Below are 25,414 nucleotides of genomic sequence, written 5' to 3'. Positions count from 1 at the left end.
GCTACCTAGTAACAAATGTTAAGTTCCCATTTAGAAAAGAAGCACATGATGTGGAAGGTTAACTACTGGTCAATGTAGATCAGAGAGAATTTTAGAATTAAAGATTGTTTTAACATCCTAAGGTAGCTGAGGTTATAATTACTTACATATATCTCATATTCACCAGATTAGAAGTTGATTTAAAATAGTGTCTGCAGAATCATAGCTACCACCTTTTAAGATCATCAATATCCCTGAAGACTTAAAAAAACTGACTTCAAAGTCATCATTAAAATCAATCATTTTAATTGCTTAAATAAACATGTAATTGATGTAGGGGAGGGAGATCACAAGCAGTTTGATGGAATTGCTGTGTCATCCCATTCCTGGAGGCAGAAAGAGCTCCACCCGGTGGGGAGACTGAACTGCAAGGAAGTGCTCACTCAGCCTTCAAAGACATGCACAAGGTAAAGGAGTCTGAGCAAAAATCAAAACGAATAATAGCTCGTGTCTGGAAAATATGTTGTTACACAGAGACGGATCATGATCAGTTGTGTACGTGCTCAAGTCAGGACATTCGAAAAGATGATAATCTGTGAATACTGAAGTGTGATGGTCAAGTGGTCCATTATCAACACAAAGAGAAATGGAAATCATTTTATTAAACTTTGTGGTGAGGCCATCTGAAGCACAGGGTCAAGGCCTGGATCTCCCAGCGGGATTTTGGTCTTCACATCTGGCGTGCGCAGGCGGCGAAGGGCCTCCGAGGGCGCGGGGCTCGCAGCCCTAGCACTGCAGCTCCTCCTCCGCGCGCCGAGGGCCGCCTGCCGCGCTCTGCGCGCTGGCGTGGGCCGTGGAGCTGAGCACCTCCTCGAAGCTGCCTCCGCCGTGGTTCGCCCCGCCTACTTTCGTCTGAAACGGCCAGAGATGCAAAAATGCAGTTAGTTCATTACTTCTGTAATGTTTTTAGAGGAGTGATAACTTTCAAGTTCAGAAACACTTTTTCTTTTTCTTGAGGGGTTGTAAAGAGTGTAGAGAGAAGTTCATTTCCTTTAACAGAGTGCTAGGATGCCAGTCGAACTCATGCTCTGGGATTGGATTAGTAACTTTGATTTTGTACAATTTTAGCAACTCTCTCTTTATCTCTTCTGCAATTAAGATTCTTAGTCTCTTCAGGAGCATAACCAGATCTGTAGATTTGCACCATCTACTCACTCTCCCAGAGAACCATTTAATCAAAACAGAACTGGACTTTATAGTCCCCTCATTTTACAAATGTATGGATATTTTTAAGTGACTTTATTTCAAGGTTTCTACTTGAGATTTAGCAAGACAATATGGATTTCTGGACAAACGTCCTTTGAAAAGCAGTGACTCAACTGAACACGATTTCTGGTCTCTGCTTTGAGAGATGGGGATGAACCAAGTCTTGAGCACTGGTCACTTTCCATCTTCCTAAACAGTTGCCTTAATAGGAGGAAAATCCCTTAAAATGCAAAGTTATGATGTTTTACGAGGCTTCCTTTTTGTGTACGTGTTATCGGCTTATAAAAACAGATTCAGGAAGAAATTTATAATGAAAAGAAATATGGTTAAGTATTTTGGAAAATTCCTTATTCAAAAGTCCTTCAAAAGAATATTTAATGGTCCAAAATGTTTAATGAAAGTCATTCATGGTAACAGTGGCCTTCTTTTAAGCAATAGCACTAAGGAAAAAAAACACTGAGGGAAAGAAAGGTATGGAATAGATAATGTTGCCAATCCTAAAATGCTACCTACATCCCACTGTCACCAAAGTGATCACTCACAAGAACATAAACCACACTGGGAAATTAATGCATCCACCTACTGCCTTGCCTGCCCTTCTAAAGCCTTAACCAGGATTTAAAAACAGTTCTATTATTGCAAAACAAACGCACAATTTTCTCCAGTTGTCATTAAAATCCCCATCTGCCCCTTTAAATTCAATTACTAAGTTGAAATTTTCCATCTGCTAAGGTTGGGAGACTTGTTTTGGAAAGAGGCAGATAATAAATACCTTAGGCCTGGGAATCACATAGTAACTGTCACGAATACTCAACTCAGCCGCTGTAGGAAGCAGCCAAAGACAATGCATGCAAGTGAATGAGCACGGACGGCTGTGTTTCAAAAAGACTTGTATAGACACTGAGATGTGAATTTCATGTAATTTAATTTTCACACATCTCAAAATATAATTCTTTGATTTTTTTTCAGCCATTATAAAAATGTAAAAAACAGCTTACAAGCCATTCAAAAAATAAATGACCAGCTGGATTTGGCATACGAGCCTTAGTTTACCAACCTCTAGCACTGAGCATTGATTTGTCCTCCAATTAATGTCACTGCTTTCAATTATGTGATTTTTCAGTATACTTCTTTCTTTCCTGAGAGAAACAAGATTAATCCAACCTAATCTTCTCTATGAAGAATTCCCATTCTCTTCTTTATTTTATTCATATTCTCTTTTGACATAGAAGTCACACACAATATTGTATCAGATGAATACCAATTACTGATATTTCCTTCTGGGCTTTGTTTCATTCCTCCCTCCTAGTTCTTGACTTTCTCACATCAAAATAGAAAAACCAAGGAGGAGGGAACTGCTCTGAAATACAGCAATTTGGCTAGAAGGAAGTAGACTAAAGGGGTTTTCTAACCATGTGGGTTTAATGACTGCACATCACAATATTCTAAGCAAGAACCATCTTAAGTAAAGATGTGAACAATAAACCTCTCTTGGAGCCTCCCTTCATAATGGTTTTCCATCCAAGAATTTGTCTGTTCGTCCCCCAAATTATAATTGTTCTTTGTAAAACATTTTATTTGGATTATGGAATTGGGCTTCCTAATCTTTCATAATAAAATAGCTGGTTGAAAGGACACAAAGAAACAATAAGTATAATATATCTTGCCTTTTTTAAGGTTTTAATTCAGGGCATGCAATATAGTCATCAAAAAGTAGGTGTGCTAAAAATATGGTCTGTTTAACATGGGTGCAGAATGATTAAAAGGGACGCAGTTACTCATGATTCAGGGGAACATGGTAGTATATACCCAATAAGTGTGCTCACTGAGTGTACAGGTGACACCAGCTGAGACTTCATCAAGTAATACATTGATGTACTACAGGGATATAGGCAGAAAGGACTAAATTTTATATGATTATGATGAATTTGAAAGTTTTTCATGGACGATCAATTGTGTATAAAGGAGGAACAATCAATTCGGTCCAAATGCCACATGGTGTGTGACAGACTGTGTGAGAAAATGGCAGGAATTGACCTCAGTTCATAGCAGAACATTTTTCTAATAGAACACAAATATGAACATGATTCCCTTTGTGTGGTGTTTTTAAAATCAAGCTTTAAAGCATTATATGTGAACGGAGATGCAGCAAGCACTTTCACTCATCCTTGCTGATCTGTGAGTCATTCCCTCAGCAGGAAATAACATCAGGATCCATAATTGAAGAAAGTTATAGATATTTCATAAAAGATTGAGGCCACAAAAGTAAACCATGCAGAGAATAAGCTATATAAAGAAGAGTTAAACATCTATGATTTAGTCTGGATTAAAAAAGAATGAGCAATTTGTAATTATTGAGGAAGTGGGAGGTGTGTTACAAAGCACGACTATCAGCTATTCTCCATTGCCTGGGTGGGCAGAAAAAGAGGTACTGGGCATTGATCATGATGTAGGAAGTGAGTGGGTTGTGAGTCTTGTTAAACCCATTAGCAATCATGCAGACACAGAACCCACTTTCAGAAGGTACTGACACAGGCTAGTATCCAGTTAGCTAAATTAGTTTTGTGCATGTCTGATGGAGGAGGCAGGCTCTATACCTTCCTTCCCAATGAAGTAATAAAGTGAGAAGCTGAGAGTTTGGGTCAAACACTTAAATCATAAAATCATATGTGAGCTGTGAGCTTACCAGAGTTTTCTAAAAGCAAATGAAAATAGATTGCTCTTTATTCTTCTTTTGCTTTTTCATAGCTCCTTCTAAAGAAAACCTAAAAAGTACAACTTCTTCTATGTCAGAACTTAGATGTCTAACAAGCAACAGAGTTCATTCTCTTTGGAGTGTCTAGGGCTGAGAGTCAAATGTTGAGAAATCGACTTCTAGATTTTTTTTGAGCCTTTTGTTTTGAAACTAGATATTCTAGCAAGAGAAACGTCCAAGATACTGCATGTCTCTCCATATCTAAAGTTTTCCCTACAAATGGGAGCAATTTAGTGGCTTCTGCTGGTCACTCAGTAAGGTTGACAAGCAGAGCAGTGAAACTGCACAACCAGAAGCTGCTGCTAAATGAAACCAATGAAGGTATGATAAATGCCAAGTAATAATTTCATTCTGGGCCTTAAACCACCTAATTCAGACCAAATGAAGTAGGAGATTATGCTAAAGACTCTCCCCTAAAGGGAAAGACCCTCCAGGTCAAAATCAGTAAGAGCATCTGGGAACTCTAGTAACCTCACAGACCCTTCCCAGGCAGCACATGTGAGAGGAGTATGGTGATAGAAGATTCAGGAGCAGCTGGATAATCAGCATGTGGTTTTAATCTGGTTAAATAGCTCACATATTCTTCATTTTCCCAATAACAGAGAAATACAGAAATGGACTGTATACAAAATAGTGATAATGATACCAAGGTGTAATAAGTCATCATTTAGGTGATATCTTTAAAAAAATCTAAGCAGTTTCAATGATTTTTCCTATTTTAAAAGTTCTATACATTTTAGGGCCAGACTAATTTTATTTTTGCTATTTTCCCCTCTGCAGGCTAACTTACTTAGGTACAAACAATAGATTCAACAATTTTTTTTTAGTACCTACTATGCAACAGGCATATTTTTAGTTTATACCTAGGGATCAAATGCACTATTACAAAATAATGCATTTTGTAACTCAGCTTTATTTTTCTTGAATGATAACTGAAGTGTGCGGCGCTTAGTATGTGAACTGAGTAAGCAAATATAGGCAGTTGACAAGTAGTGGATGGCAATATAATACAGGGAGCCAAGTTTGTTTTAGCTAGTCCATGCCCGAACCAGAGGAGCTTTGAGCTGTTATTGAACTTTCACTTACAATATAAATTCAGAATTCGCATATCCTTTGTCCTATCTACATCCTCTCTCACATACCTACTATTGAGGGAATAGCATTAAGAGTTCTAACCAGTGAGGAGAAGAACACAAACCCTAATTCACCATAATGAACAATTCATCCTGAATGGTTTACATGAACAACTTTGTAAGGATACAGGGACGCTCTTCAATATTGGTTTTAATTATGGATTTATGTGTGAAGAAAAGGACTGACTCTGTGCAAGACTTGCTTTCTTGGCTGCACCAAATGCTGATGGCCCCACCACTGGAACTAATTGCAGCTAGGACTATGCTGTCCTGATTCGGTAGACCCAGTGACACAAAATTCACTTCATTTGTACCTTAAGGCTTGTGACAGTTGTCTCAACCCTCTCCTCAAATGATTTGAAAGTAGGAGAATTCCTAAAATAACAAAAAGAGAGAGGTCAGCTCCAAAGACCCGGCTGTCTCAGCAACCATGCTGTCTGGTTCCTGCTCTTGTAAACATCACCTTTGCACCTGAGCTAGCTGTTGGTTTACCACCTATGCAAACCATGTTTTAACATATATTTCACTTCTGCTAGGTTAGATCCAGAAACCATAACCTAACATGGACTCTTCCTAAATAAAATAGCCAGATACTCCACTGTAGAATAAATAATATAGCATTTGGCAGTGACACTGCTGTAAAAATGCCTTGGGACCCTGTAAATCACTTTTAATGAGTCGAAGGAGTGACAGCTTAATTTTCATTTACCAATTGTTTCTACTGCAACACTCTTTTTCCAAACTCATTTTTTTTTCCCCCATAGCATGAAAAGACTATCTTAAGGATGTCGTATTTGGCTTTTCCCACTTGGAATTTTAAAGTTCCTCATTGCAGTGAATGCGAGACTGGACAGAAATAACCCAAAGAAAAAAAATGTTCATAAGGTTTTTTTTTTTTTCTTTTCAATGCCTTAAAAAGTAACCACTTGGTCAACTTCCATGAAGAGATGTTTCCGAAAGTTAACGCTGTAATTATTATAAGTTGGAATATCACTTGTCTAATGCTTGATCAAAATGGTGTTAGCATGTGGTATTTTTCCTCCTGAAGAGGATATACCTATTTGTTCTCTTATGAGAGACAACCTTAGCAGTCTGTCGGCATTTTATTAGTAACTCAGCATTGTGTTAAATAATCTCTCTATAGCATTTTGTCACTATAAGCATTAAATACTTCACATGGTGCTTTTTGGTTTCCTGTACTGGATTTGACCACGTGACATGATTTAATGACAGCATTACCATTAAGAATGACATTACCAAGTTCAACTAAAGGAACAAAAACTAAAGAAACTAAAAATGCATCTTAAAGTATATATCCATGTTAGCTTTCAGCAATGATTGCCGTCATTTTCAGATCAAATAACTCAACTGAATGTTACCATATTAGACAATCCACTTGCTATTTTCTCTCGAGTGCGGAAGATATAAAATAAGAGGAATAGCCTATAAAATATAGGCTTCATTGTATTGTGTAGGATGGAGCATGGCTCTAATACTATCAAGAAGAAATTAATATAGAGAATACATTTTTGAGGGAATTTGGCTTTATTACAGATTGTCTCTTAAGACTCTGACACTCCAGATAGTCATAAATGAATTAACAATGGTGAGATAAATGGGCCTGAACATGGCATCACATCCTGTATTGGATTCAAACATAAGTCCAATTCCTACGAGTAATCCTCCAAATACCTCTTTTTCATGATGATATATTAGTGAAATTATACTTGAACGACTCAAAAGTTACACTTATTAATACCTGACTTAAACTGCGGATTCTATTTGGCCTAGTCTGCTCACATGATTGCTGACATCCATCAGTTATACAGGACTGCAGTAGGCAGACAATTTAGCCTAATAGTTCATAGGTATATGCTAGATGAGTAAAATCATTTTTTTTTTTTTTAAGTTCATTTCAGACAATCTCGTGAGGACTGCATTTGACCCATAGCCAACTAGATGGATTCCTGGTTCACAGAGCAAAATCACATTAATTTTTTGCAAACCTTCTTTGGACACCTGGACTTAGAATTTGACAAGTAAAAGAGCTCAGAGCCTCAGGCTGCACTTCTCAGTTTGGGTGTTCTTGTGCTAGGGGGAGCAAGTCATTCAAATACGAGCTAGACAATCTTAAATCTATGCTCTCAATTTACCACCAAATTTGGGAAATCAAATACTGTTGTTAAATTTCCAAAGTAACCAAACAACCCCAGTGTAGAAGAGGCATTATCAGACATAACAAATCAGACATTCCTTTAACCAAATTACAGTAGAATACGTGCCAGAAACAGAGAAATGATTTACTCAGATTAAATCACATCATATACAACTACAAACTTTTAGTACTGCACATGACCCTAGAAAGAAGTTGGCTTCAGTGCTCTCTAACTATTTAGAGTAACTGAGTCCCCTCTAAAATGTATTCACACCACAATATATGATATAAAACAGGCAGAGAGGCACAGTTCTGACTAAAGTGGGGGAGGGTCCCAGAGGCTTGATTCCTACTCTGTCACCACCACCACCACCGAGGCAGCCCAAGGCCAGCACCATGGGAAGGGCAGTGAATCTGGTTCTAGCCTCACTGTAAACATGATGAAACTGAGGTGAGTTTTCCAAGGCTGCAAAGTTCATTCTTGGCAGAGCTGGGCTACAACCTACATCTTCTGATTCTGACATTCATTCCTCTGTACTACTATTAGCTTGATTTCATGTGATTGTATTATAAAATCAAGCAAAACTGGAAGTGGAGAACATTTTAGTTTTCATTCAGCCAATAATTTTGATGACATTATTATTGTTCAACAGACACTTCACCTTACTATATACCTTAAAAATTTGTGATGACATCCTTTCCAGAACTGTAGCCCTCTTAATCTCCTATCCTTTCATTTAAACTTTCTTCCAGGCTTGCATTTAATTCTGGTGAAATAAGAAACATATTTCCATCTCTGCCAGTTGCTCAGGCCCTGTGTTAAGTGCTCTACAGAGGTTACTTTGTTTATATCTCACAGGACCTAATAAGGTAGGTCTTATTTCTCTGGGTATGTGGATAAAAGAGGTAGGTTAAATAACTTGTCTCAGATCACACAAATCGGGAGAGGCTGGATTTAGGCCAGTGTGTCTGGTCAAGCTCATTGCACCTACAATACTTCTGTAGAATTGTCAGCCTTTTCTCCTGAGGCCCATCAGAAAAGAGAATGAGTAGGTAGGTCATGGTACTTCCTTTCAAAGGGAGACAAAACCCACAAAGTAAATATCAGTAAAGTAATACTTCATATACATTTTGCATTAATATTATGTAAAATAATTTACACACGTTACCTCATAGCAGGCATACTTATGGAATGGCGAATGGAGTAGCTTCAGGGCAAAAGCAGATTAAAGGGAAGAAAGAAAAAAGAAGATAGCACAATGTAAGTACACGAGAAACTCCCTATTCACAGTTAATTTCAGCTCTCTGCAGTATTTGCTGCTCACCCCACCAGGATGATATTTGTTATCTTTGGGAATATGGGCCACAGTTGCTTCCAAGGGTACAAAGGAAGAGCTGCATATTATTTAACTTCCTGGAGGTTTCCTGTAGGCCAGGGAATCTGAGGAGAATGTCTAGTTTCCTCCTGGTCAGCCCATTAGCTTATGGGCATCTTCTCCAGCTCCCTCTCTACTCCTTGTTCCTGGTCAGAACCACAGGAAGGGTAGAATCCAGGAAGTAGAGCCAAGGCAGGTAAAAACTTATCATTCCATTGTAGAGAAACTCTCTCCAGGGGAATATACAGAGTTAACATGAGACAATCAAGGAAACACACACCACGCAAACATAATTCACAGTCTAGCATGGGAGCAGGGATTTCTGTCTCCATTCTAAAATGCTGATACAAATATTAACATTTCTAAGAACTCTAAGACTTCTTAACCTATTAATCCAAGGGTCGCTGACTCATTTTCCCTCTGATTGACTGCCTGTTATTTCTATGTGAGTTCCACACAAAAATAGGGTTCATTTTCCTGGGCTAGTATTTCCCCATTGCACCTTCCAACACCATCCCTGCTTTCTCTCCTCCTGAGAAGGGATCAAACTCCTCACTTTTCCCCAACAATATCCACTGAGGTCATTGATATGGGTGACTCTCTACTGGAGCTCAGACAGAAAAGGACAAAGAAATTCAGGGGAAACCTATGGTCCTATCTTAGATACTCCATTTGGAAACTATAGGCAAAATATTTCCTCAGAAATTACATTAGAAAAGGACAAATCCTCCCCTGCTCTGAAAAGTATATAATAGGATTCCAGCTAAAAAAATAAAAGCTTGATTCAGAGGCCCAGAACAATGTCCGCACCCTTCCCAACACATGTGCTTCTCCAGTAACTTTTTTCCTCTTCAACTTTAGAAGGTACAGAGTTGAAGGCAAATCATCCCCATAAGTAACAATTACCAGTTATAAGAAGTTCAGAAAAACATGACAATGTAGAGAAAATAATTTTTGGTTTCTCGACCTTTTACTCTCTATAAGTTTTATAAAAATAAACAACTCCCAACATCCACTTTACTTCTTTTCTTCTTTCTACGGATCTTTGTTCTACAGACCTCTGCCAATATAGAAAGGAACGATGCAGAAAAAGAGATTGGTGAGAGATGGCTCAGCAAGTGAAACTGGTGTAAATGATCTAGAAATGAGATAAATGTGTCCGAATGCATTAGGTGCCCTAGACTCTGTAACTCCCTGGTCATGAACACTTTTAGGAAAAGACATCTATTTTTTTTTGGCTGAGGCACACCCACAGTGTGAAAGAAACAGCAGGCTCTGGGATTCAAAATGGATAGCAAGGAACCAGCAGGGCCCCACAGGCAGCGCTTACCCGATGGAGTGAGACCTGCAGCGAGGGCAGCACAGGAGAGAACAGTGGGAGCAGAGTTAGTGGATCAGGATGCAAAGCAATGACAACACTGGCTGCTGTCCCCTCTTTCAAGAACCCAAAGCAAAGATTACGTAACTCCATTTATTACTTTTTTTGAGTATACTGAATTTTTAATGTGTATTAACAATTACTTTACCAACCTGTTATAAGCTGTGCTTCTATTATTATCATGAATATATGGAATGGTTTGACTCGCTAATAAAATTTTGTGCCTCTTCCAAAGACTTCATCTCCACTAGAACACACACAGTTTAAACAAATTCACGGAGAAGTTTCAGGAAGATGTCAATATTATAAAAGTTATTCCAACAGCTCGAGTTTCTTCACAGTACCTTCACAAATGTGACCTCATTGTAACTTCACAGGAGACATTTTAGTTAGGTAGCTATTCACAATGTTATTTTATGGATAGAGAAGGAGACCTAGCAATTCCATGGTTGGGCTAAGGGGACTTCACTTAACGGTAATTGGGTGAGATTGACAATTATAGCTTGGGAAATATTACTTATTTTTATAAAACATATAAATTAAATTCTAACATAGGCCTTCTCATTCAGTAATTAAAATGCCCAAATCCTAGGATTTCAAAATCCATATGTATTAACTTGGAATTACTTTAAAGAAAAACAAGAAGTACTGTTTTTCATCTCAGGTATTTGAATTTTTGTGGAAATCTTTTTGAACAAGTTTAGAAATTTGTTCTAAGAATGCACAAAGGAATTTTATCATGTAACTAATAACAATATAAAAAAACAGGATACTTTTAAACCAAAAAGGGATTCATGGTAAAATGTCTGCAAAAAATTTTTAAAATTTCCCCATTATCATTTTATAAATAGGCAAATTAATTTGAGAAAATAAAAAATTATTAATTTTTCTTATTTAAAAATCTTTATTAGAGTAAACTTAAGCAATTTTCAACCATGATTTTTATTATATTATTTCTCCTAGCATTATTTATCATTTATTTATTTATTCATTCATTCATTCATTCATTCATTCATTTTTTAGGTGAGGCAACCCTTGGTTGACCTCACAGATTGCAAGGAAGTGCTAGCATAATTTAAAATTAAAAATTCTTTGTAAAACTTGTTGCTTTCACAGGAGTTTATCCTTACTTATATAAAATGTTAAATATTCTAGTTAGAGAAAAAATGTAACTGAAAATACAGGTCTACATATTATAGGACTATTATCTGAGTCTCTAGTAACAGGCTATATTTTCCAATAGTTTGTAATAAAAATGTTGTGTCCCCTGTAGAGAATAATAATTAATGAAAAGTTGGGAACTCCCGGGAAATAGATTACCTATTACACGAAAACAAAGCCACATGGAAACAGGAGGAAAGGCAGTTGACACAACCTTGATACTGTACCTGATAGTATATGAACATGAATATGTCAACATATTGCACATGTGAAACAGTCTTCATTCTTTACCACTTAGAAAAATGAGCACAACCTTTATGAAATACAGTGTGCTTTTGTTAATGGACTGTCTCTAACTTTTGTAGTATGGGGCCACCTTGTAACTGAGATGGTCAATTAGTCAAGATAAAAGCTACCTAGCATTTATTGAGTGCTGAATACATGGCAGGCTCTCTTCTGTTACTTTTATAACAGCTCAATAACATTGTTATTCTTATACCTATTTCATACTGAGAACACCCAAGTATAGGCAACCTAAGTTACATCTGGCCTCCTCATTACCTGAAGTGGAATCACTTGTGAGCTTGTCACAAATGCAGATTACTAGATTCCTACCCAAGACCTGTTAAGGCACAGTCTTGGAGGGGTGGAATCTGGAAATATGTATTTTAAACAAGCTTCAGGGGTATTTGTAAATTTCCCTTAAAAATGGAGAAACACTGTTCTAGTATTATGCTGAGGTCCCAGTGTTCAAGTGAAAGGTTTCAACTACATATATAAAGAACAAATTTTATAAACATGAAAATATTTTTTCTTGAATATAACCGGTAATAGCGTCTTCCCTTTATAAGGAATTATTTAATTAGTTCAGATAAATGTTTTAATGCCATTGAAATCACTGCAAATTTATTTTTAATAAAAAGCAGCAGTTGCCTCTTCTGCCCTGCGTGACTCAGGGTTCCATGTATCTTCTTATAGTTAGAAGTAAATTTTATTTGTAATAAAATTAAGGTTAGTTAATAATCCAGGATGTTTACCTGTTCATCATATGCTACCTCTGAAGAATTTCAATGGCTTTTCCTTATTGTATTATTAGTAAAAATGAAGATAAAACAATGTGTTCAGATCCATGTACATGTACTTAACTCTAACTTCATGAACGCCAATCCGGCAATTTTTGAAGCCAAAAAAATAGCTAAAATATAAGATATGAATATTTGCCTCTAGATATCAAAGCTGCAGGGTGATAAAAAGTAATAGTTAAAGAATCTAGTGAAATAATAGATCTTTTGAAAAGAAGAAATTTAAAATGTACTTTAAGTTTTTTTAAAGTAAATTTGATTTTTAGAGAGAAAGTTGAAATCAATTTACAAAGAAAAATCTCCTAAGCATATCGGCTAAATTCAAAATAAAGTATGATAGTTATTTAAGCAAGCAAAAAATATGAGAGTAACAACTCTATATAAGATAACTTCCTAGAACATGATATAAAAAATAAAAATGGTTAATACTATATTATTTTTCTGGTGCCTATAGTGAGGATATCTGGTTCTCAGTTCGAAATCTTGATGTCCATCCTAATTTTATATAATGATGAAATACTGACAGTAACCAAAAACATGCAAGGTGACTTGTTTAGAAGTTTTGCTACAGCTACACACTGGAAGATAATATGGTCATTAAAAATGAAAGTGTTATAAACGTTTATTAACATATTCACAGTATATTCCTAAAGTGAAGAAAGAAAATTATCAGAAATATATACCATATAGTACCTTTTGCAATAAAATAATAAATATGTATGTATTTAGCATAGAAAAAAATATACTAGATAGATATATACTGAAATGTAACTAGAATAGTTTATTAGCACATATTCCACTGAATGCACATTTTAAGTTACTGTTTAAAGTACAATGATTAAAATTCCATGTATGCTGCATTCTTTTGAAATCCCCCCTCATTACTAGTGCTTAATGGCGTATGCTATTTTTACTTAGATCGGGCCCCAGTGGAAAAGGCATCTTTGGGCCCAGGCCACTAAGGCGACCTTCAGGCAGAAGACATCCCAATATAAAATTTTATCTCAGTCACCAACGGCTATCAACCACATAAAATTTTTCCCCAATAATAACAAAAAGAACATTTTAGCAAGTCCAGCCGATAGATTATAAAAGCTCCCTCTCTCTCCGAAAGCCAAGGGCTTGGCACCATTCCCACAGTTCTTTCCCACAGTACCTCATGTCTCCAAACTTCTTGCTGATGGCCGTCCCAACGTTGCTAAAAGCCGCAGTTGCCTTCTGCCCTGCGTGACTCAGGGTCTCATGTGTTTTTTTGTAGCTGTAAGTAAAACAGAACAGTAGTAACACAGTTTACATATGTCGTGATCACCCATAAAATACCCCTGGTCCTTCTGTCTCCTTCCTTTGAAAATTCCTTTTCCTAAACAGCTTTAGGGAGAAGATGATCCACAGAAGTAATTGTTTCTATTCATTGTTTGGGAATGATGGGTTGGCTGCCACTTAGCAGAGGGAAAGTCAGACCATTAAATCTGAATTCAGGAAAAATATACAAGTACAGATCTTAATGTGTAATGTGTAGATTTTTAATCACAAAGAGTGGAACTATTTTGAGAGTAGACAGTTATTCTTAAAGAAGTGTACTAACCCTATGAAGAGACACTTGCCAATGAAAGCTCTAGCCACCAAAGTTAACACAGAGATTAGAAAATGCACATTTCAAAGGGAAATTTAAGCTTTTACTGTTATTGAGGGTAAAATTAACCAATAAAAAAGCAAAATATAACTAATATTTAACTTGTTTTGCTAATACTATCGCTGGGAATAAGAAGGAAACATAATCGTAATATAGTGACTTTTTTTCAAAATAGTTTTAGGAATGTACTATTGCAATGGTCTCTTCATAAGCCTATGCCCCACTAGACTGACTCTTCGAGGGCAAGGAAGTCATTCATCTTTGTGCCCCTGGTATCTGGCAGAGGAATACAGGAGAAACTCAATAAATGCCAGATGAATGAATCAATGATCAAAGAGGATGCCCCTCTGTGGCTCTGAGCTGGAAGTCATGGCAGTAAGAACAGAGAGGAATGTGCTGGATCACACAAATCGAATGGGTAGACTCGATGGGGTTAAAAGTGATAAAACGAAAGAAGTGGAAAGATTGGCCTGGGGTTTTGAGTATGGTGACAGAAAGAATAGTGGTATATCCATAGGAACAAAAACTTTCTAAGAGTTATTTATTCAATAAAGTGGGCAACTAAAGGTTCCTAACCTGAGGGAATGAAAAGCAATCAATGACAAGTTTTATACATCATGTCACAATATATGCAAGTCATGATGCTGTGCACCTTAAACTTATACAGTGCTATATGTCAATTACATCTTAATAAAATAAACAAAGACAAAAAGAAAAATATTTTGTGTAGTTTTTAAAAAAATTAAAACTAATCCTTATAATGCCCATACCATCTTCTTACAATATACGCTGTTCCCACGTAAGTTCCCCAAAGCTACCTGCTTAGCCCAGAATACCTGCATGTGTACAGTACCTCTGAGAAGACTTTATATAAAATCAGTTGTGTAGGAACTTCCTTTAGCCCTCCACCCCTTCCATCTCCCATAAGTCATGCAGTTCTAAATTTACTATTAACTCTCAGGAAATGCTTTAAAACATGCCCCTTGGTCTTCCTTGGGACTGAAATCACTGTATGAATATGGTAGCCTATTACTGAATTTTTGTTAGCAGGTAGGAATGAGTTTACAATATTATTAGTACCATATATTATTTATTTACACAATGCCTGTCTTTCAGAAAGGGTAAAAATCATACGATCTAGACAATAAAACCAAATCTAGTATTCATTCATTAAACAGACATTTCCTGGAGAATATGAAAAAACCAGGGAGAATAAGGATTGAAGAAGAATCTGGTGCCTAGGAGAGAATTAGTATGTCTGGAGAGGGAGAGCTGTGTGAGTAGAGTGGGGAAGGTGGGCCCTGCTGGCTTTGGGTCAAAGCAGCAGATGAGAAGTGAGATGACGGGAGAAAGGAATGGCTTCTGGGGTGTTTTCCTATGTTGTTTTCTATGTAGGTAAAAAATATCAACTTATTCAAATTACAATTTTATTTTTACATTTTTCTACATGACGTTAGGTTTTAATTATGGGGAAAATGTTTTTGATTACATGAAACCATTGAATTTCAGGCAGTTCACATAGGAAATAAATGCTAATGTCTAACTTGTTATTAGTGAGAAGGCAGTTAAAATAGTACTAAATGTTAATGACTAGAAAGAAAAACATCAGTCATTATTACAAGATTTTAGTGAGGTGCAATCTTGAAATGGCATGTGCTGAGAATTCTTCAGAAGAAATACGCTGCTAAATATGTTGTCGGTTTGTCCTGATCACTTGGATTAACTAGGCTTAATTTAAATGCAAAGGATTTGGCCTTAAAAATGAAAGGGATTCTTTACAAATTAAGAAAGAAAAGTTTTCAATACCTATTTCATTATATTTTTAAGATGCTGACCAAGTTTTCACAAAGCAGTAATTGAGCTATGAAATCAGATCTATGAAGAATGCATTTAGAAGCGGAATCCATACATGTTGGAAGTGAGGAAAGCATAGTCTTAGATCCAGAGGAAACATGTTCTTGCACTATGGATGGGGCTTTAGAATTAGGCTCGACCCAGGACTCCTTCTCCTCACATCACCTTTCTGAAAAACTTATTTGCTATCTAAGTTTCTCATGTATATAGATGGAGAAATAGAGTAATCCATTAAATACCCCAAACGGGAGACTTAGTATCATTTTTACCCCTTAAATTCCTTGTACACTCCATATCCAGTCCATCCAGAGACCCTGTTGGTTCAACCTTCAAAATATATCAAGAATTTGTCTACTGTCTCACCACCTCTACTGCTCTCCATCTTAGTTAGCAAGAGGAGGGTTTTGTTGTATGCCCTACTTTGAAGAATTAAAAGAATTAAAAAGATTTAAGCCTGCACCCTTAGGAAGACTGAAAACCATCTTTTCCTGTCCAATTGAGACCAGACGTACCTAGAACTTTGGTCAAGTGAGTGTCAGCAGAATAGAGCTGGAGGAAAGGGGAAATGGGGTAGAAAAGGGACTTGAGTAAGGCTAAGGAAGAAAGTCTAATAGACGTTCACCTAGCACTGACTCTGTAAGGCCTCAAAGGTGACTCAAGGGAAAAGTAAAGAAATATTCTGCAATATCTGTGGTTTTCACATGAGGTTGGGACTTTGGATTTGTTAGAAAGTTATTTCTGTTGGTCCTGCATTGCTTCAGGAATTTTTTGTGATTAGAGCAAATATTTAATTTTCTTGTAAACTATGCCATGTAGCTTAATTTTGTGTATTGGAGAATGCTTTGAATTTTGAGATAAAGGTAACTTTTGAAAATTTGTGTGTGTGCGTGTGCCATTCCGAATTTGATGGCTTAATTTAAAAATAGCTAGAGAGCAGTACATATAAGTGTGAGCTACATTGTGTTTTAAAGACACTTTTATATCAAAACGTGAGGTGGGTGTACAGGGGCCCCTGAGCTTTTAGTGACATTTACATCCTCACCATGAAAAATTCAACTCTACATGTGAGATTTCAAAGTTAAAATTCAGCCATATGGATAATTCAATGAAGTGCTGAAGGGAGACTTTTAGGACTGTTAACTCTTTATTTCTGTGAATTATGTAATGTTGAAAGCACTAGAGCCCAATCCTTTCAGACTACAGATGAGGAAACTGAGGCCCAGTTAATGACAGAAGTAGAGTCAGGACCCAGTCCAGTGAGCTTGGAAATGACAGCCATTAGAGGGTGAATCAGGTAAGTTTTCTATAACTCTATTGTTTGTGGAGAGAAATAATACTGTATTTCAAGAATTCTAAGATGCACATTTCCCCCACATTTTTACATCTCTTCCTTAGGCTAACCATCACCTTTCTTGAAAATAAGTAGTCATTTGACATATGTTACTTAGAGGCCAATAATTGAGGGAAAGAGATTTCAAGGAGGCAGGCAATGAGAGAAGGTTATATGTGAGGAAGTGGTTTCCAAGTAACCAGGAACAACATGAGAAATTGGCCATTGGGCACAGAACCCTTAAAAGCTCCAAAGAGCACCATTCGCATCATAGTCTAAGCGAAGGGTCCTTCTGGAGTTGTGTACCAGAACCTATAACCTTATGTTGGATCCTAGTTGGGCTTGATCATAAACTTATATAAGTAATATACATTCCCATCCAGAGGCTTGGAGCCTGTATCTTGATAAAAGGCCCTTTTATCAGGCCACTGCTAATCCATAAATTGGCGTATTTACATTTTACTCCCTTTATTGTGCCCTGAAATTTGGTACACAGTTTGAACTACTAATACTTAGAACTTTTTTCAACTTTATCACATATAATTATGTTCAATAATATTCAGATAATGAAAAACAACGTAAATACCAACCTGCAGATTGATCTGACAACACCGTAATTTAAATGGAAGTAGTATTTAGCATTTTTGATTATTAGTGTCTTTTACATTAAGTTAAATATAAGTTACATCATTGCTGAATTACATAATTAATAGAGGAGTAATACATTTTCTTTAAATAAAAATCAAAAGGTTAAGATATCCCCAGTTTGCTGTCAATCGTACATCGAGAGGCAGAAAAATTGAGAGTTTATACTTCAAGAAGGCTGTTATGTGTCTCTCCTCTGTGTTCCCATCGACCCCTCTGCACAGCTCTTTCCAAGCATTTTTTTCACTGTGTTACAATTAATCGTTTTCAAATCTGTCTCCATGACCTGCCTAAACTGCCTGAGAGCTAGGGCCACATCGTGTTCTATCACTATATCCCCAGGGCTGGAATAAACCAGACCAAGAGTCACATGAAGCCAAAGGAAAGAAATGAATTCCAGTTTGAGTCCCAGATTTAAGCTACAGGTGCAAAGAAAGGGCTTTCCAGTGGAAATTTCTGACTCTGGAGGAGAGCAGTGGGAGCCTTAAGTTGAGTGAAGGGAAATTTGTTCTTGGATGTTCAAAAGCAATCCCAAGAAACAGCAGGACCCAGCAAGGCTTGAACCTCATCTAGTACTGAACCTTTCTTGGGCAAAGATTTAACAGTGACAGCAAATAGCAGCTCACATTTTCAGACCACTTTATATGCATTAATTAATTGAAGAGTGTTTATTGGGAATTTTTTGTTTGTTTGTTTCAAGTAGAAGGAAATTTCCTATTTTTCAAAGAAAGTCAACAGAAAAACAGGTTTTGCTCTTCATAGATTGTTTGGCTGGAATGAATATCTTTTTATTCTACTTTACAGAGGTAAATAAAATTGTAAGATATTTAGCTGTACATAGTGATAGTGTGATATACATATACATTGTGAAAAGATTCCTCCCACCTAGTTAATCGATACATCCACAGAAATCTTTAAGTTCTACTCTCAGCAAATTTCAATTACACAATATAGTGATATCAACTATAGTCACCATAATATACATTAAATTCTCAGATCATATTCATCTTATAACTGAAAGTTTGTACTCTTTTATCATCTTCCCCTTTTTCCCCCAGCCCCCTTTCTTCTTCTCTAAGAGTGTAGCCTTTTTAAACTTTTTTTAGATTCCACATATAAATAATACTATGTAGTATCTGTCTTTTCTGTCTTATTTCACTTAGCATAGTGCCCTCAAGATCCATCCATAGTGTCACAAACAGCAGAATTTCCTTCTTTCTCGTGGCCAAATATTATTCTGTTATATATATACCACATCTTCTTTTACGAATGGACAGCATTTTATGGCTAGGACAGGTTAGCTATTTGGTCAGCATGCTAACAAGGGTGTCTGCAGTATGTGGGGTAAGTTTCGGTGCAAGCTGAGTAACAGGAATTCTGTTGACTTTTCATGTAGATTCCTCTTGTCACGTCTTACTAATTTGAAAGTCAGTGTTAATAATAAAAATGCCTGTCGTCTTTTCAAATGTTTTGTCTTAATTTTCTATACACGAATAGAAGAAAAAATTTAAAATTTAACAGTCTTTTTACAAGAAGATATTCTATAGCATGAAAACATTTTTCTATTATGGGATTTGAAAGAGAACAGTAATGGTTTCTTATGCAGCATTTCACCAAAGACAAAAAATATTTAGGCTTATTTTCTTCCAAAGATTCCCTAAACATGCTATCAAAACACAGATTTACCTCCTGAATCTAGAAAAAAAGAATCTACTTCCTGTCTGTGTGGTAAGATGAAAGCCAAAAGGTAAAAAGAACGAACAACAGAATGAGAGTCTGGCTATATGTGCCTATTAAAATTAGGTCTTTAATCTTTACAGCCACTTCTGAACTCAACAGTGCTACAACAGGCTCTTCATAAAAAGAGATAATAACCATTACTGAACAAAATGGCCTAGAAGTCTTGGAAGTGCAAAATCAAAGAGTAAATAAATCATAAACTAAACTTTGATTTTCAAACACTGCATTATTTTAATGCCAAACATTAGAGTTTTGTTCTTATATAGGATGAAGTTATTAAACTCCTCAAAAAGATGGCATGCTTTAAATTCCTTTCCAAACCCTTTTCCCCTTTGTAGACCATTTGGTCTGTGGTGCAACTCAGAGAGGTTTATTTGTCAGGGAATCTCATGGGTAAGCAAAGGCCGAACACTTATTAATTAAAATGAAGCATATCAGTTTAAATGGCCCACCACAATGTTGCATTTCTGAATTCTTTCTTCTTCTTCCAACAGAAGAGATTCAAATTCTTCTCTAGTGGCCTCCCCACCACTACACCCAAAAGCCACATACAGCCCCTGGGGCACCTTTAAGCTTAAGGACAACATAAAAAAAAGCAGTGGAAAATGTTTTTTAAAAAGATGAGGGGATGTTTTGTATCTGCTCTTAGATTCTCTCAAATCAAGAAGGCAAGTAAAAAGCTATGACAAAAACAACAGCAACAACAAACCCTGGACACGGGTGATCTTTTAACCTACTACCGTGTGGTTACCCTTCTAGCAAGGAGAAAATTTCAGTCTGCTGTGTAATTGATTATTCCTATTCATCCAGTCCTATTCCAATTCGAATCCTACCATAGACTAAAATATGCCAAGATATTTCATTACCATACCACAAATTTTCTTCTCATTCTAAATCAAACAAAATAGGTCATGATTACTTAATCAGTATGCAAAGTATTGCCTTTGGGAATCACCTGCAATTCTGACAACTAGAATTCTTTTTAGTGCTTTGAAATCTGATTCTACTCAACCTAACCCCACCTCAATTCCTTCACATAGAAATTTTCATTGTGTGAGGTATACACTTGTCCTGGAATGGGCCTAACAGCAGGGATTTAACTAATTCATGGAGAAAACAGATTCTGTTATAAACCCTTATCCCTGCCACTCCCCAAACAAAGAAAAACAAAACAAACAAAAAACATGATTAAGACTTTCTCTCTTCCCTCAGCAGCCAAGGAAAAAAGGTGGGAGGAATATGCTCTTCCAAAATTATGTTAATAGATGTACGCCTCCCTCTTAAGAAAAGGATTGATTCTTCCCTACAAAATGAAGTTCACATCATTCCTAAGGTTAATGACTCCACCCTCATCTGTATTTATTAGATAATCTCTGAGGAAATCTCATCTAGTTCTACCTACTCCTTTCGATGACATCAATATGCAGATGGCTTCCAAATGTCTATCTCTGTCCCTTCCAAGTCACCCTCTCATGTTATAAACTTGTTTGCCTACTGGGTAGTTAAGACTTCACATAGCCAAAACAATTCTGGGTCTCCCCATCAGACCTATCTTAGTTTTTCCTACAACAGTGAACATACCTACAAAAGTGTCAGACACTGTCCTGCATGCTGCACAAATATTAACCCATTGAATCCTCACTATTTATGAAATTGGTACTAATATGATCTCATTTTACAGATGCAGGGAGACCTAGGTTTCGATCCAAGCCATTGGAGTCCGTACTCCACAGGCTTAACCACAATGATATACTCCCATCGCGGTAAACAGTCCTGATACCCAACAGCCAAACTCAAAGACTTAAGAGTCACATTTGATCCCTCATTCTCCACCTCCAAAGTATTGGGAAATCCCACTGGCCTTACCCCAAATTCTGTCCCCTCTATGTCCACGACTCTCCCTCATCATCATCACCACCTGGACTAATGCAATAGTCTCATAAATGACTTTCCAGTTTCCACTCCTGCCTCTCCACAATCTATATTGCACAAAATAACCAGAGTTATCTTTCTAAGAAGTAAATCGGAACAGGGTGCTTCCTGCTTCAAACTCTCCAGTGGCATCTAGAACTCTTGGAAGAAAATCCCCACTGCTCTCCATGGTCTGGGAGACCCCAGGGATCTGAGTTTCTCCCCTCATTACACTCCAGACAGGGCACTTTCTTTGGGCTCCTGAAACTTGCGAATCTAGGTCTAGCCTCAGGGTCTTTGTAGCAACTTTTGCTTCTGCCTGAATGCTCTTTCCCAGATCATCACAAGAAGAGATCTTTCTTACCATTCAGGTGTCAGCTCAAGGTAACTTCCCAGGACAGGACTTCCCTGGTTGGGACCCTATCACAGCAGTTTCTCCCCTGTCCTCCAAGTCACTCTTACTACATCACTCTATGCTGTTTACATGATAGCACTTCCTAATATTTCCTCATCTGTTTATTTTGTTACTTGTTTCTTGCTCTTTTCAACACAGGAAGAGAGTAGGAACTTTGTCCCATCTTCTTGAATTCTATATCCTGAGGGTTTAGATTAGTCCTTGGATAATGCCTAATAGCAGACACTTAATACTTTTCATGGCTTTGTAGTATCTGTGGATAAAGAATAACTGTTAACAGTTGCCACAAGGCCACTTCCTGCTATCTCCACACCACTAATTAACTGGACCACTTCCCTTGGGAAGAGCCTTCTCTCCTGCTGGCTTCACTAGGCTTTGCCTCCCCCAGGAGGTCCCTCCTGTCCCTGTGTCCTGATTAAATTCTGACTCATCCTTCCGAGTTCTGCTTACGCATCTCTTGCTCTGGAAAGTTTCCCTGAGACCCCAGCAAGGTTCAATCTCCAGCTTTCCACCTGGAAAATATCCTGTATTTGCCTCCACATCACTTTCCACACTTATCTTTTAACTGGTAATTTTTAATAACTTGTAAAACAAAGAAAAACAAAAACAAAACTCTGTTTTCCTGATTAGACTGCAAACTCTATACACCAGGGGATAAATCTATTCTATTCATTCAACAAAAAGCTTGATATTAAGTAGGTTGCCTGACTATAAAACCAATTTGTTTTCAAATATGAGAAAAATACAAACTGCATAGTCTTCCCTGTGTAAAGGTGCTAAAAGGCTCATTCTAACCTGCTTGTTCCTATTCCATGTCCCAGGAAGACTATGAATCTCTCTCCTCACTGCTCATCTCCCACTTTGCCCCCATCAGACCTAGAGCAAACTTGACTCACACTCCTCCCAGATATTCCTTCCCTACCCATACCCTCCCTTCCACAGCAGAAGAGCCAGTGGCCTGCTTCTTATACCCCAGAAGGAAGTTCATGTTGGTGTGATATGAAGCCCCTAGACCTGGCTTAAATACAGAGGTGAACAGACCCAGGGAACTGGAGATTGTTCAGCCTTTGATGTCAGGGCCATTAATTGGAATAAGCCATCGAAGTGCAAAGACAGAGGCTTTAAAACCACTGACAGAAAAGTTCATTTGATTTAGTGCGTACAATCCAGCTACACTTTTCAGAAGATTGTTCATATAGTGTTATAATATATAGTTTAAATTGATAAAAAAATAAAAATTGATATCAATGTATGGTATCAACCTTCCCCCAATCTTCAGGTTGGGGAAGGTTGGGTAGCCTCTGGAGATAAACTGCCGGGCTCCTTGGCTCCATCCTGCCCTCCTCTGGCCTGTGCCCTGACCCTATCTGGATGAGTCCTTGGGATACATAAGCATAGAAGCCTGTAGGATGGCTAGGCTGTTAAAAGGGGAGAGAACATTCTCCTTTCACATGGAAACTAAAGGAATCACAGTAGGGAAACATCAGGCTCCTTTGAGATCCAGATCCTCAAACAAAGGGCACCTTCACACGGGAACAAAAGGTCTTAGGCCTCAGTTCTCAGGAGCTGGCAGGCAAAAGTGGTACCCAGCAAAACTGGAGTAATTGTGGTCCATCATTGCTACCTCTACCTACTATCAGCCTCTCTCTACATCCAGTTACAATTTTATAAAAAAATGTAGAAGAAAATATACATATTTAACAAATGTTTAAAAATATATAGTAAAGAGGAAAAAAATTTAAAGTATACAACCCCAAAAAGTGGTCTGAGTGAAAACAGAATTTTGGTGAACAAAATTTAATTTCATGAAGCTACTTTATAGAGTCACTTCATGTGCAACATAATGATCATTCATACTTATTTTATTTCTAGAGAGTCTATTTTTTTTTCTCTCGCCACAGTACCAAAGAGGCCCCGTAGGAAAAAAAATAGAGGAGTGGTGAGACAGGAGGCTGAGTACTTTTTAAAAAATTCTGTTAATATACTTACGCAGTAGTAGTCTGCATGTCATGCCAGCTTTTGCTGAAGTTTTGTTTTAATTCATTCATCAGGTTCATGCCAAGTTTTTGTTTTATCTCAACCAGATGCCTTTCTTTCGCTGATAAAACCTGTCGTAATGTTGTAATTTCGTCTTCAAGCTACAGATGGGACGGAAAATGGTGGGAAAAGATGTCAGACAAACTGAAACGTATACCTGCAAAACCTCTGGCCTGCAAAACAGCCTCTGCACCCTCTCGTTGACACAGCCCACGTGGGGCTATAGCAAATACGTCCTGGAGAGATGACAGTCTAATATTTAAAAACAGAAATAGATTTCTAGTTTTCAAAGTTACAAAAGTAACTTTTGTAATTTATTTATACAGCAAAATGTAAACGAAAAAAATAAAAATAATCTGTAATCTCTTACAAAATAGACACTGCTTATTTTTTTGGTTTCTAATCTTCCAAACATTTTTCTAAAATTGTCCATATATATAATTTTTGAACAAAAAAAAAACTGGTTTTGTACTGTAGGCCTTATTTTATAAACAACTTCAGGTGTCAGTAGTCAGTGTTGTTTTTTTAATTTTGCCAACCACACACTGCCGCATTGGTGGAGGCACGGATTTAGCAGACACTGTGGTTTTGCCAAGCTAGTATCTTAGGAAAAGAGCAATAGGGAGGAAAGGGTGTGTGTGAAGGAGAGATTTGTGTTGTTTTAATTTTTGACAGTTTTATTAATGTGTAATTATCACACAATGAACTACACACATTTATAAGTGTACCACTTATACATACTGACCCATGCATACTCCTTTGAAGCCATCACCACGATCAAGATAGTGAACATATCCATCCATCACCTTCAAAAGGTTTCTAGGTCTTCTTTGGAATTCCTTCTTCCCACTTACTCTCACTCTCTCAGGCAGCCACTGATCTTTCAGTAGAGTTTATTTTGCATTTTCAAGAATTTTATATAAATTGAATCATACAGTATATACTCATGTTTATCTGGCTTTCTTCACTCTAATTACTTGAGATTATTTCAGATAAATCATGTTGCTGCATTATCAATTGCTTTTCCCTTTTTATGGCACAGTAGTATTCCATTATATGGACATACTACAGTTGAGTATCTAGTCACCTGCTGAAGGACATTTGGGTTTGGCTAATGCAAATAAAGCTGCTATGAACATTCGCACTGCAGTCTTCAACCTTTTTTGGCACCAGGGACCAGTGCCCCAATGAGGATCTAATGCCTCATGATAATCTGAGGTTGAGCTGAGGTGGTGATGCTAGCACTGGAGAGCAGCTACAAATACAGATGAAGCTTAATTTGTTCGCCTGCTGCTCACCTTCTGCTGTGCAGCCTAGTTCCTAAATAGGCTATGGACCAGTACCAGGCCACAGGCTGGGGGTTAGGGACCCTTCAGGTATAAAGCTTTTATAGACATGTTTCCTCTTTCTCTCTTGCTGCAGAAAAGCAAATCTCTTCACCACTATAAAATTACTCTCACAAATATAATTTCTAACAGAGTTTTGTAAAACACCCAGATTTTAGAGAATGTTGCTATATCCCATGAAAATAAATTCGAACCTCCAAAAAGCCTTTGATTCTAAT

General features: G+C 37.2%; 1 protein-coding gene across 6 annotated transcripts in view; it reads right to left on the bottom strand.

Annotated features, from left to right (window-relative positions):
• Positions 1-262: 262 nt before the first annotated feature.
• TPD52L1 (TPD52 like 1) overlaps positions 263-25,414 on the bottom strand; it is an 84,153-nt gene continuing 59,001 nt past the window's right edge. Inside the window, exons 3-8 of one of the 6 annotated variants that reach the window (XM_016161341.2) lie at positions 23,803-23,951; positions 13,442-13,543; positions 9,995-10,009; positions 8,458-8,496; positions 5,448-5,508; positions 263-891 (exon numbers count right to left, since the gene is read on the bottom strand). In XM_016161341.2, the coding sequence (XP_016016827.1) occupies positions 766-891; positions 5,448-5,508; positions 8,458-8,496; positions 9,995-10,009; positions 13,442-13,543; positions 23,803-23,951 (492 nt within the window). In that variant the 3' untranslated portion in view covers positions 263-765. The remainder of the gene's footprint in view (positions 892-5,447; positions 5,509-8,457; positions 8,497-9,994; positions 10,010-13,441; positions 13,544-23,802; positions 23,952-25,414) is intronic. The other 5 variants (XM_016161342.2, XM_016161344.2, XM_016161343.2 and 2 more) reach the window with 5 other exon arrangements.

The sequence above is a fragment of the Rousettus aegyptiacus genome, unplaced genomic scaffold (genome assembly GCF_014176215.1).
Source record: "Rousettus aegyptiacus isolate mRouAeg1 unplaced genomic scaffold, mRouAeg1.p scaffold_m13_p_1, whole genome shotgun sequence".
Classification (NCBI taxonomy): Eukaryota; Metazoa; Chordata; class Mammalia; order Chiroptera; family Pteropodidae; genus Rousettus; species Rousettus aegyptiacus.
This window is presented reverse-complemented; position numbering and strand designations above follow the sequence as displayed.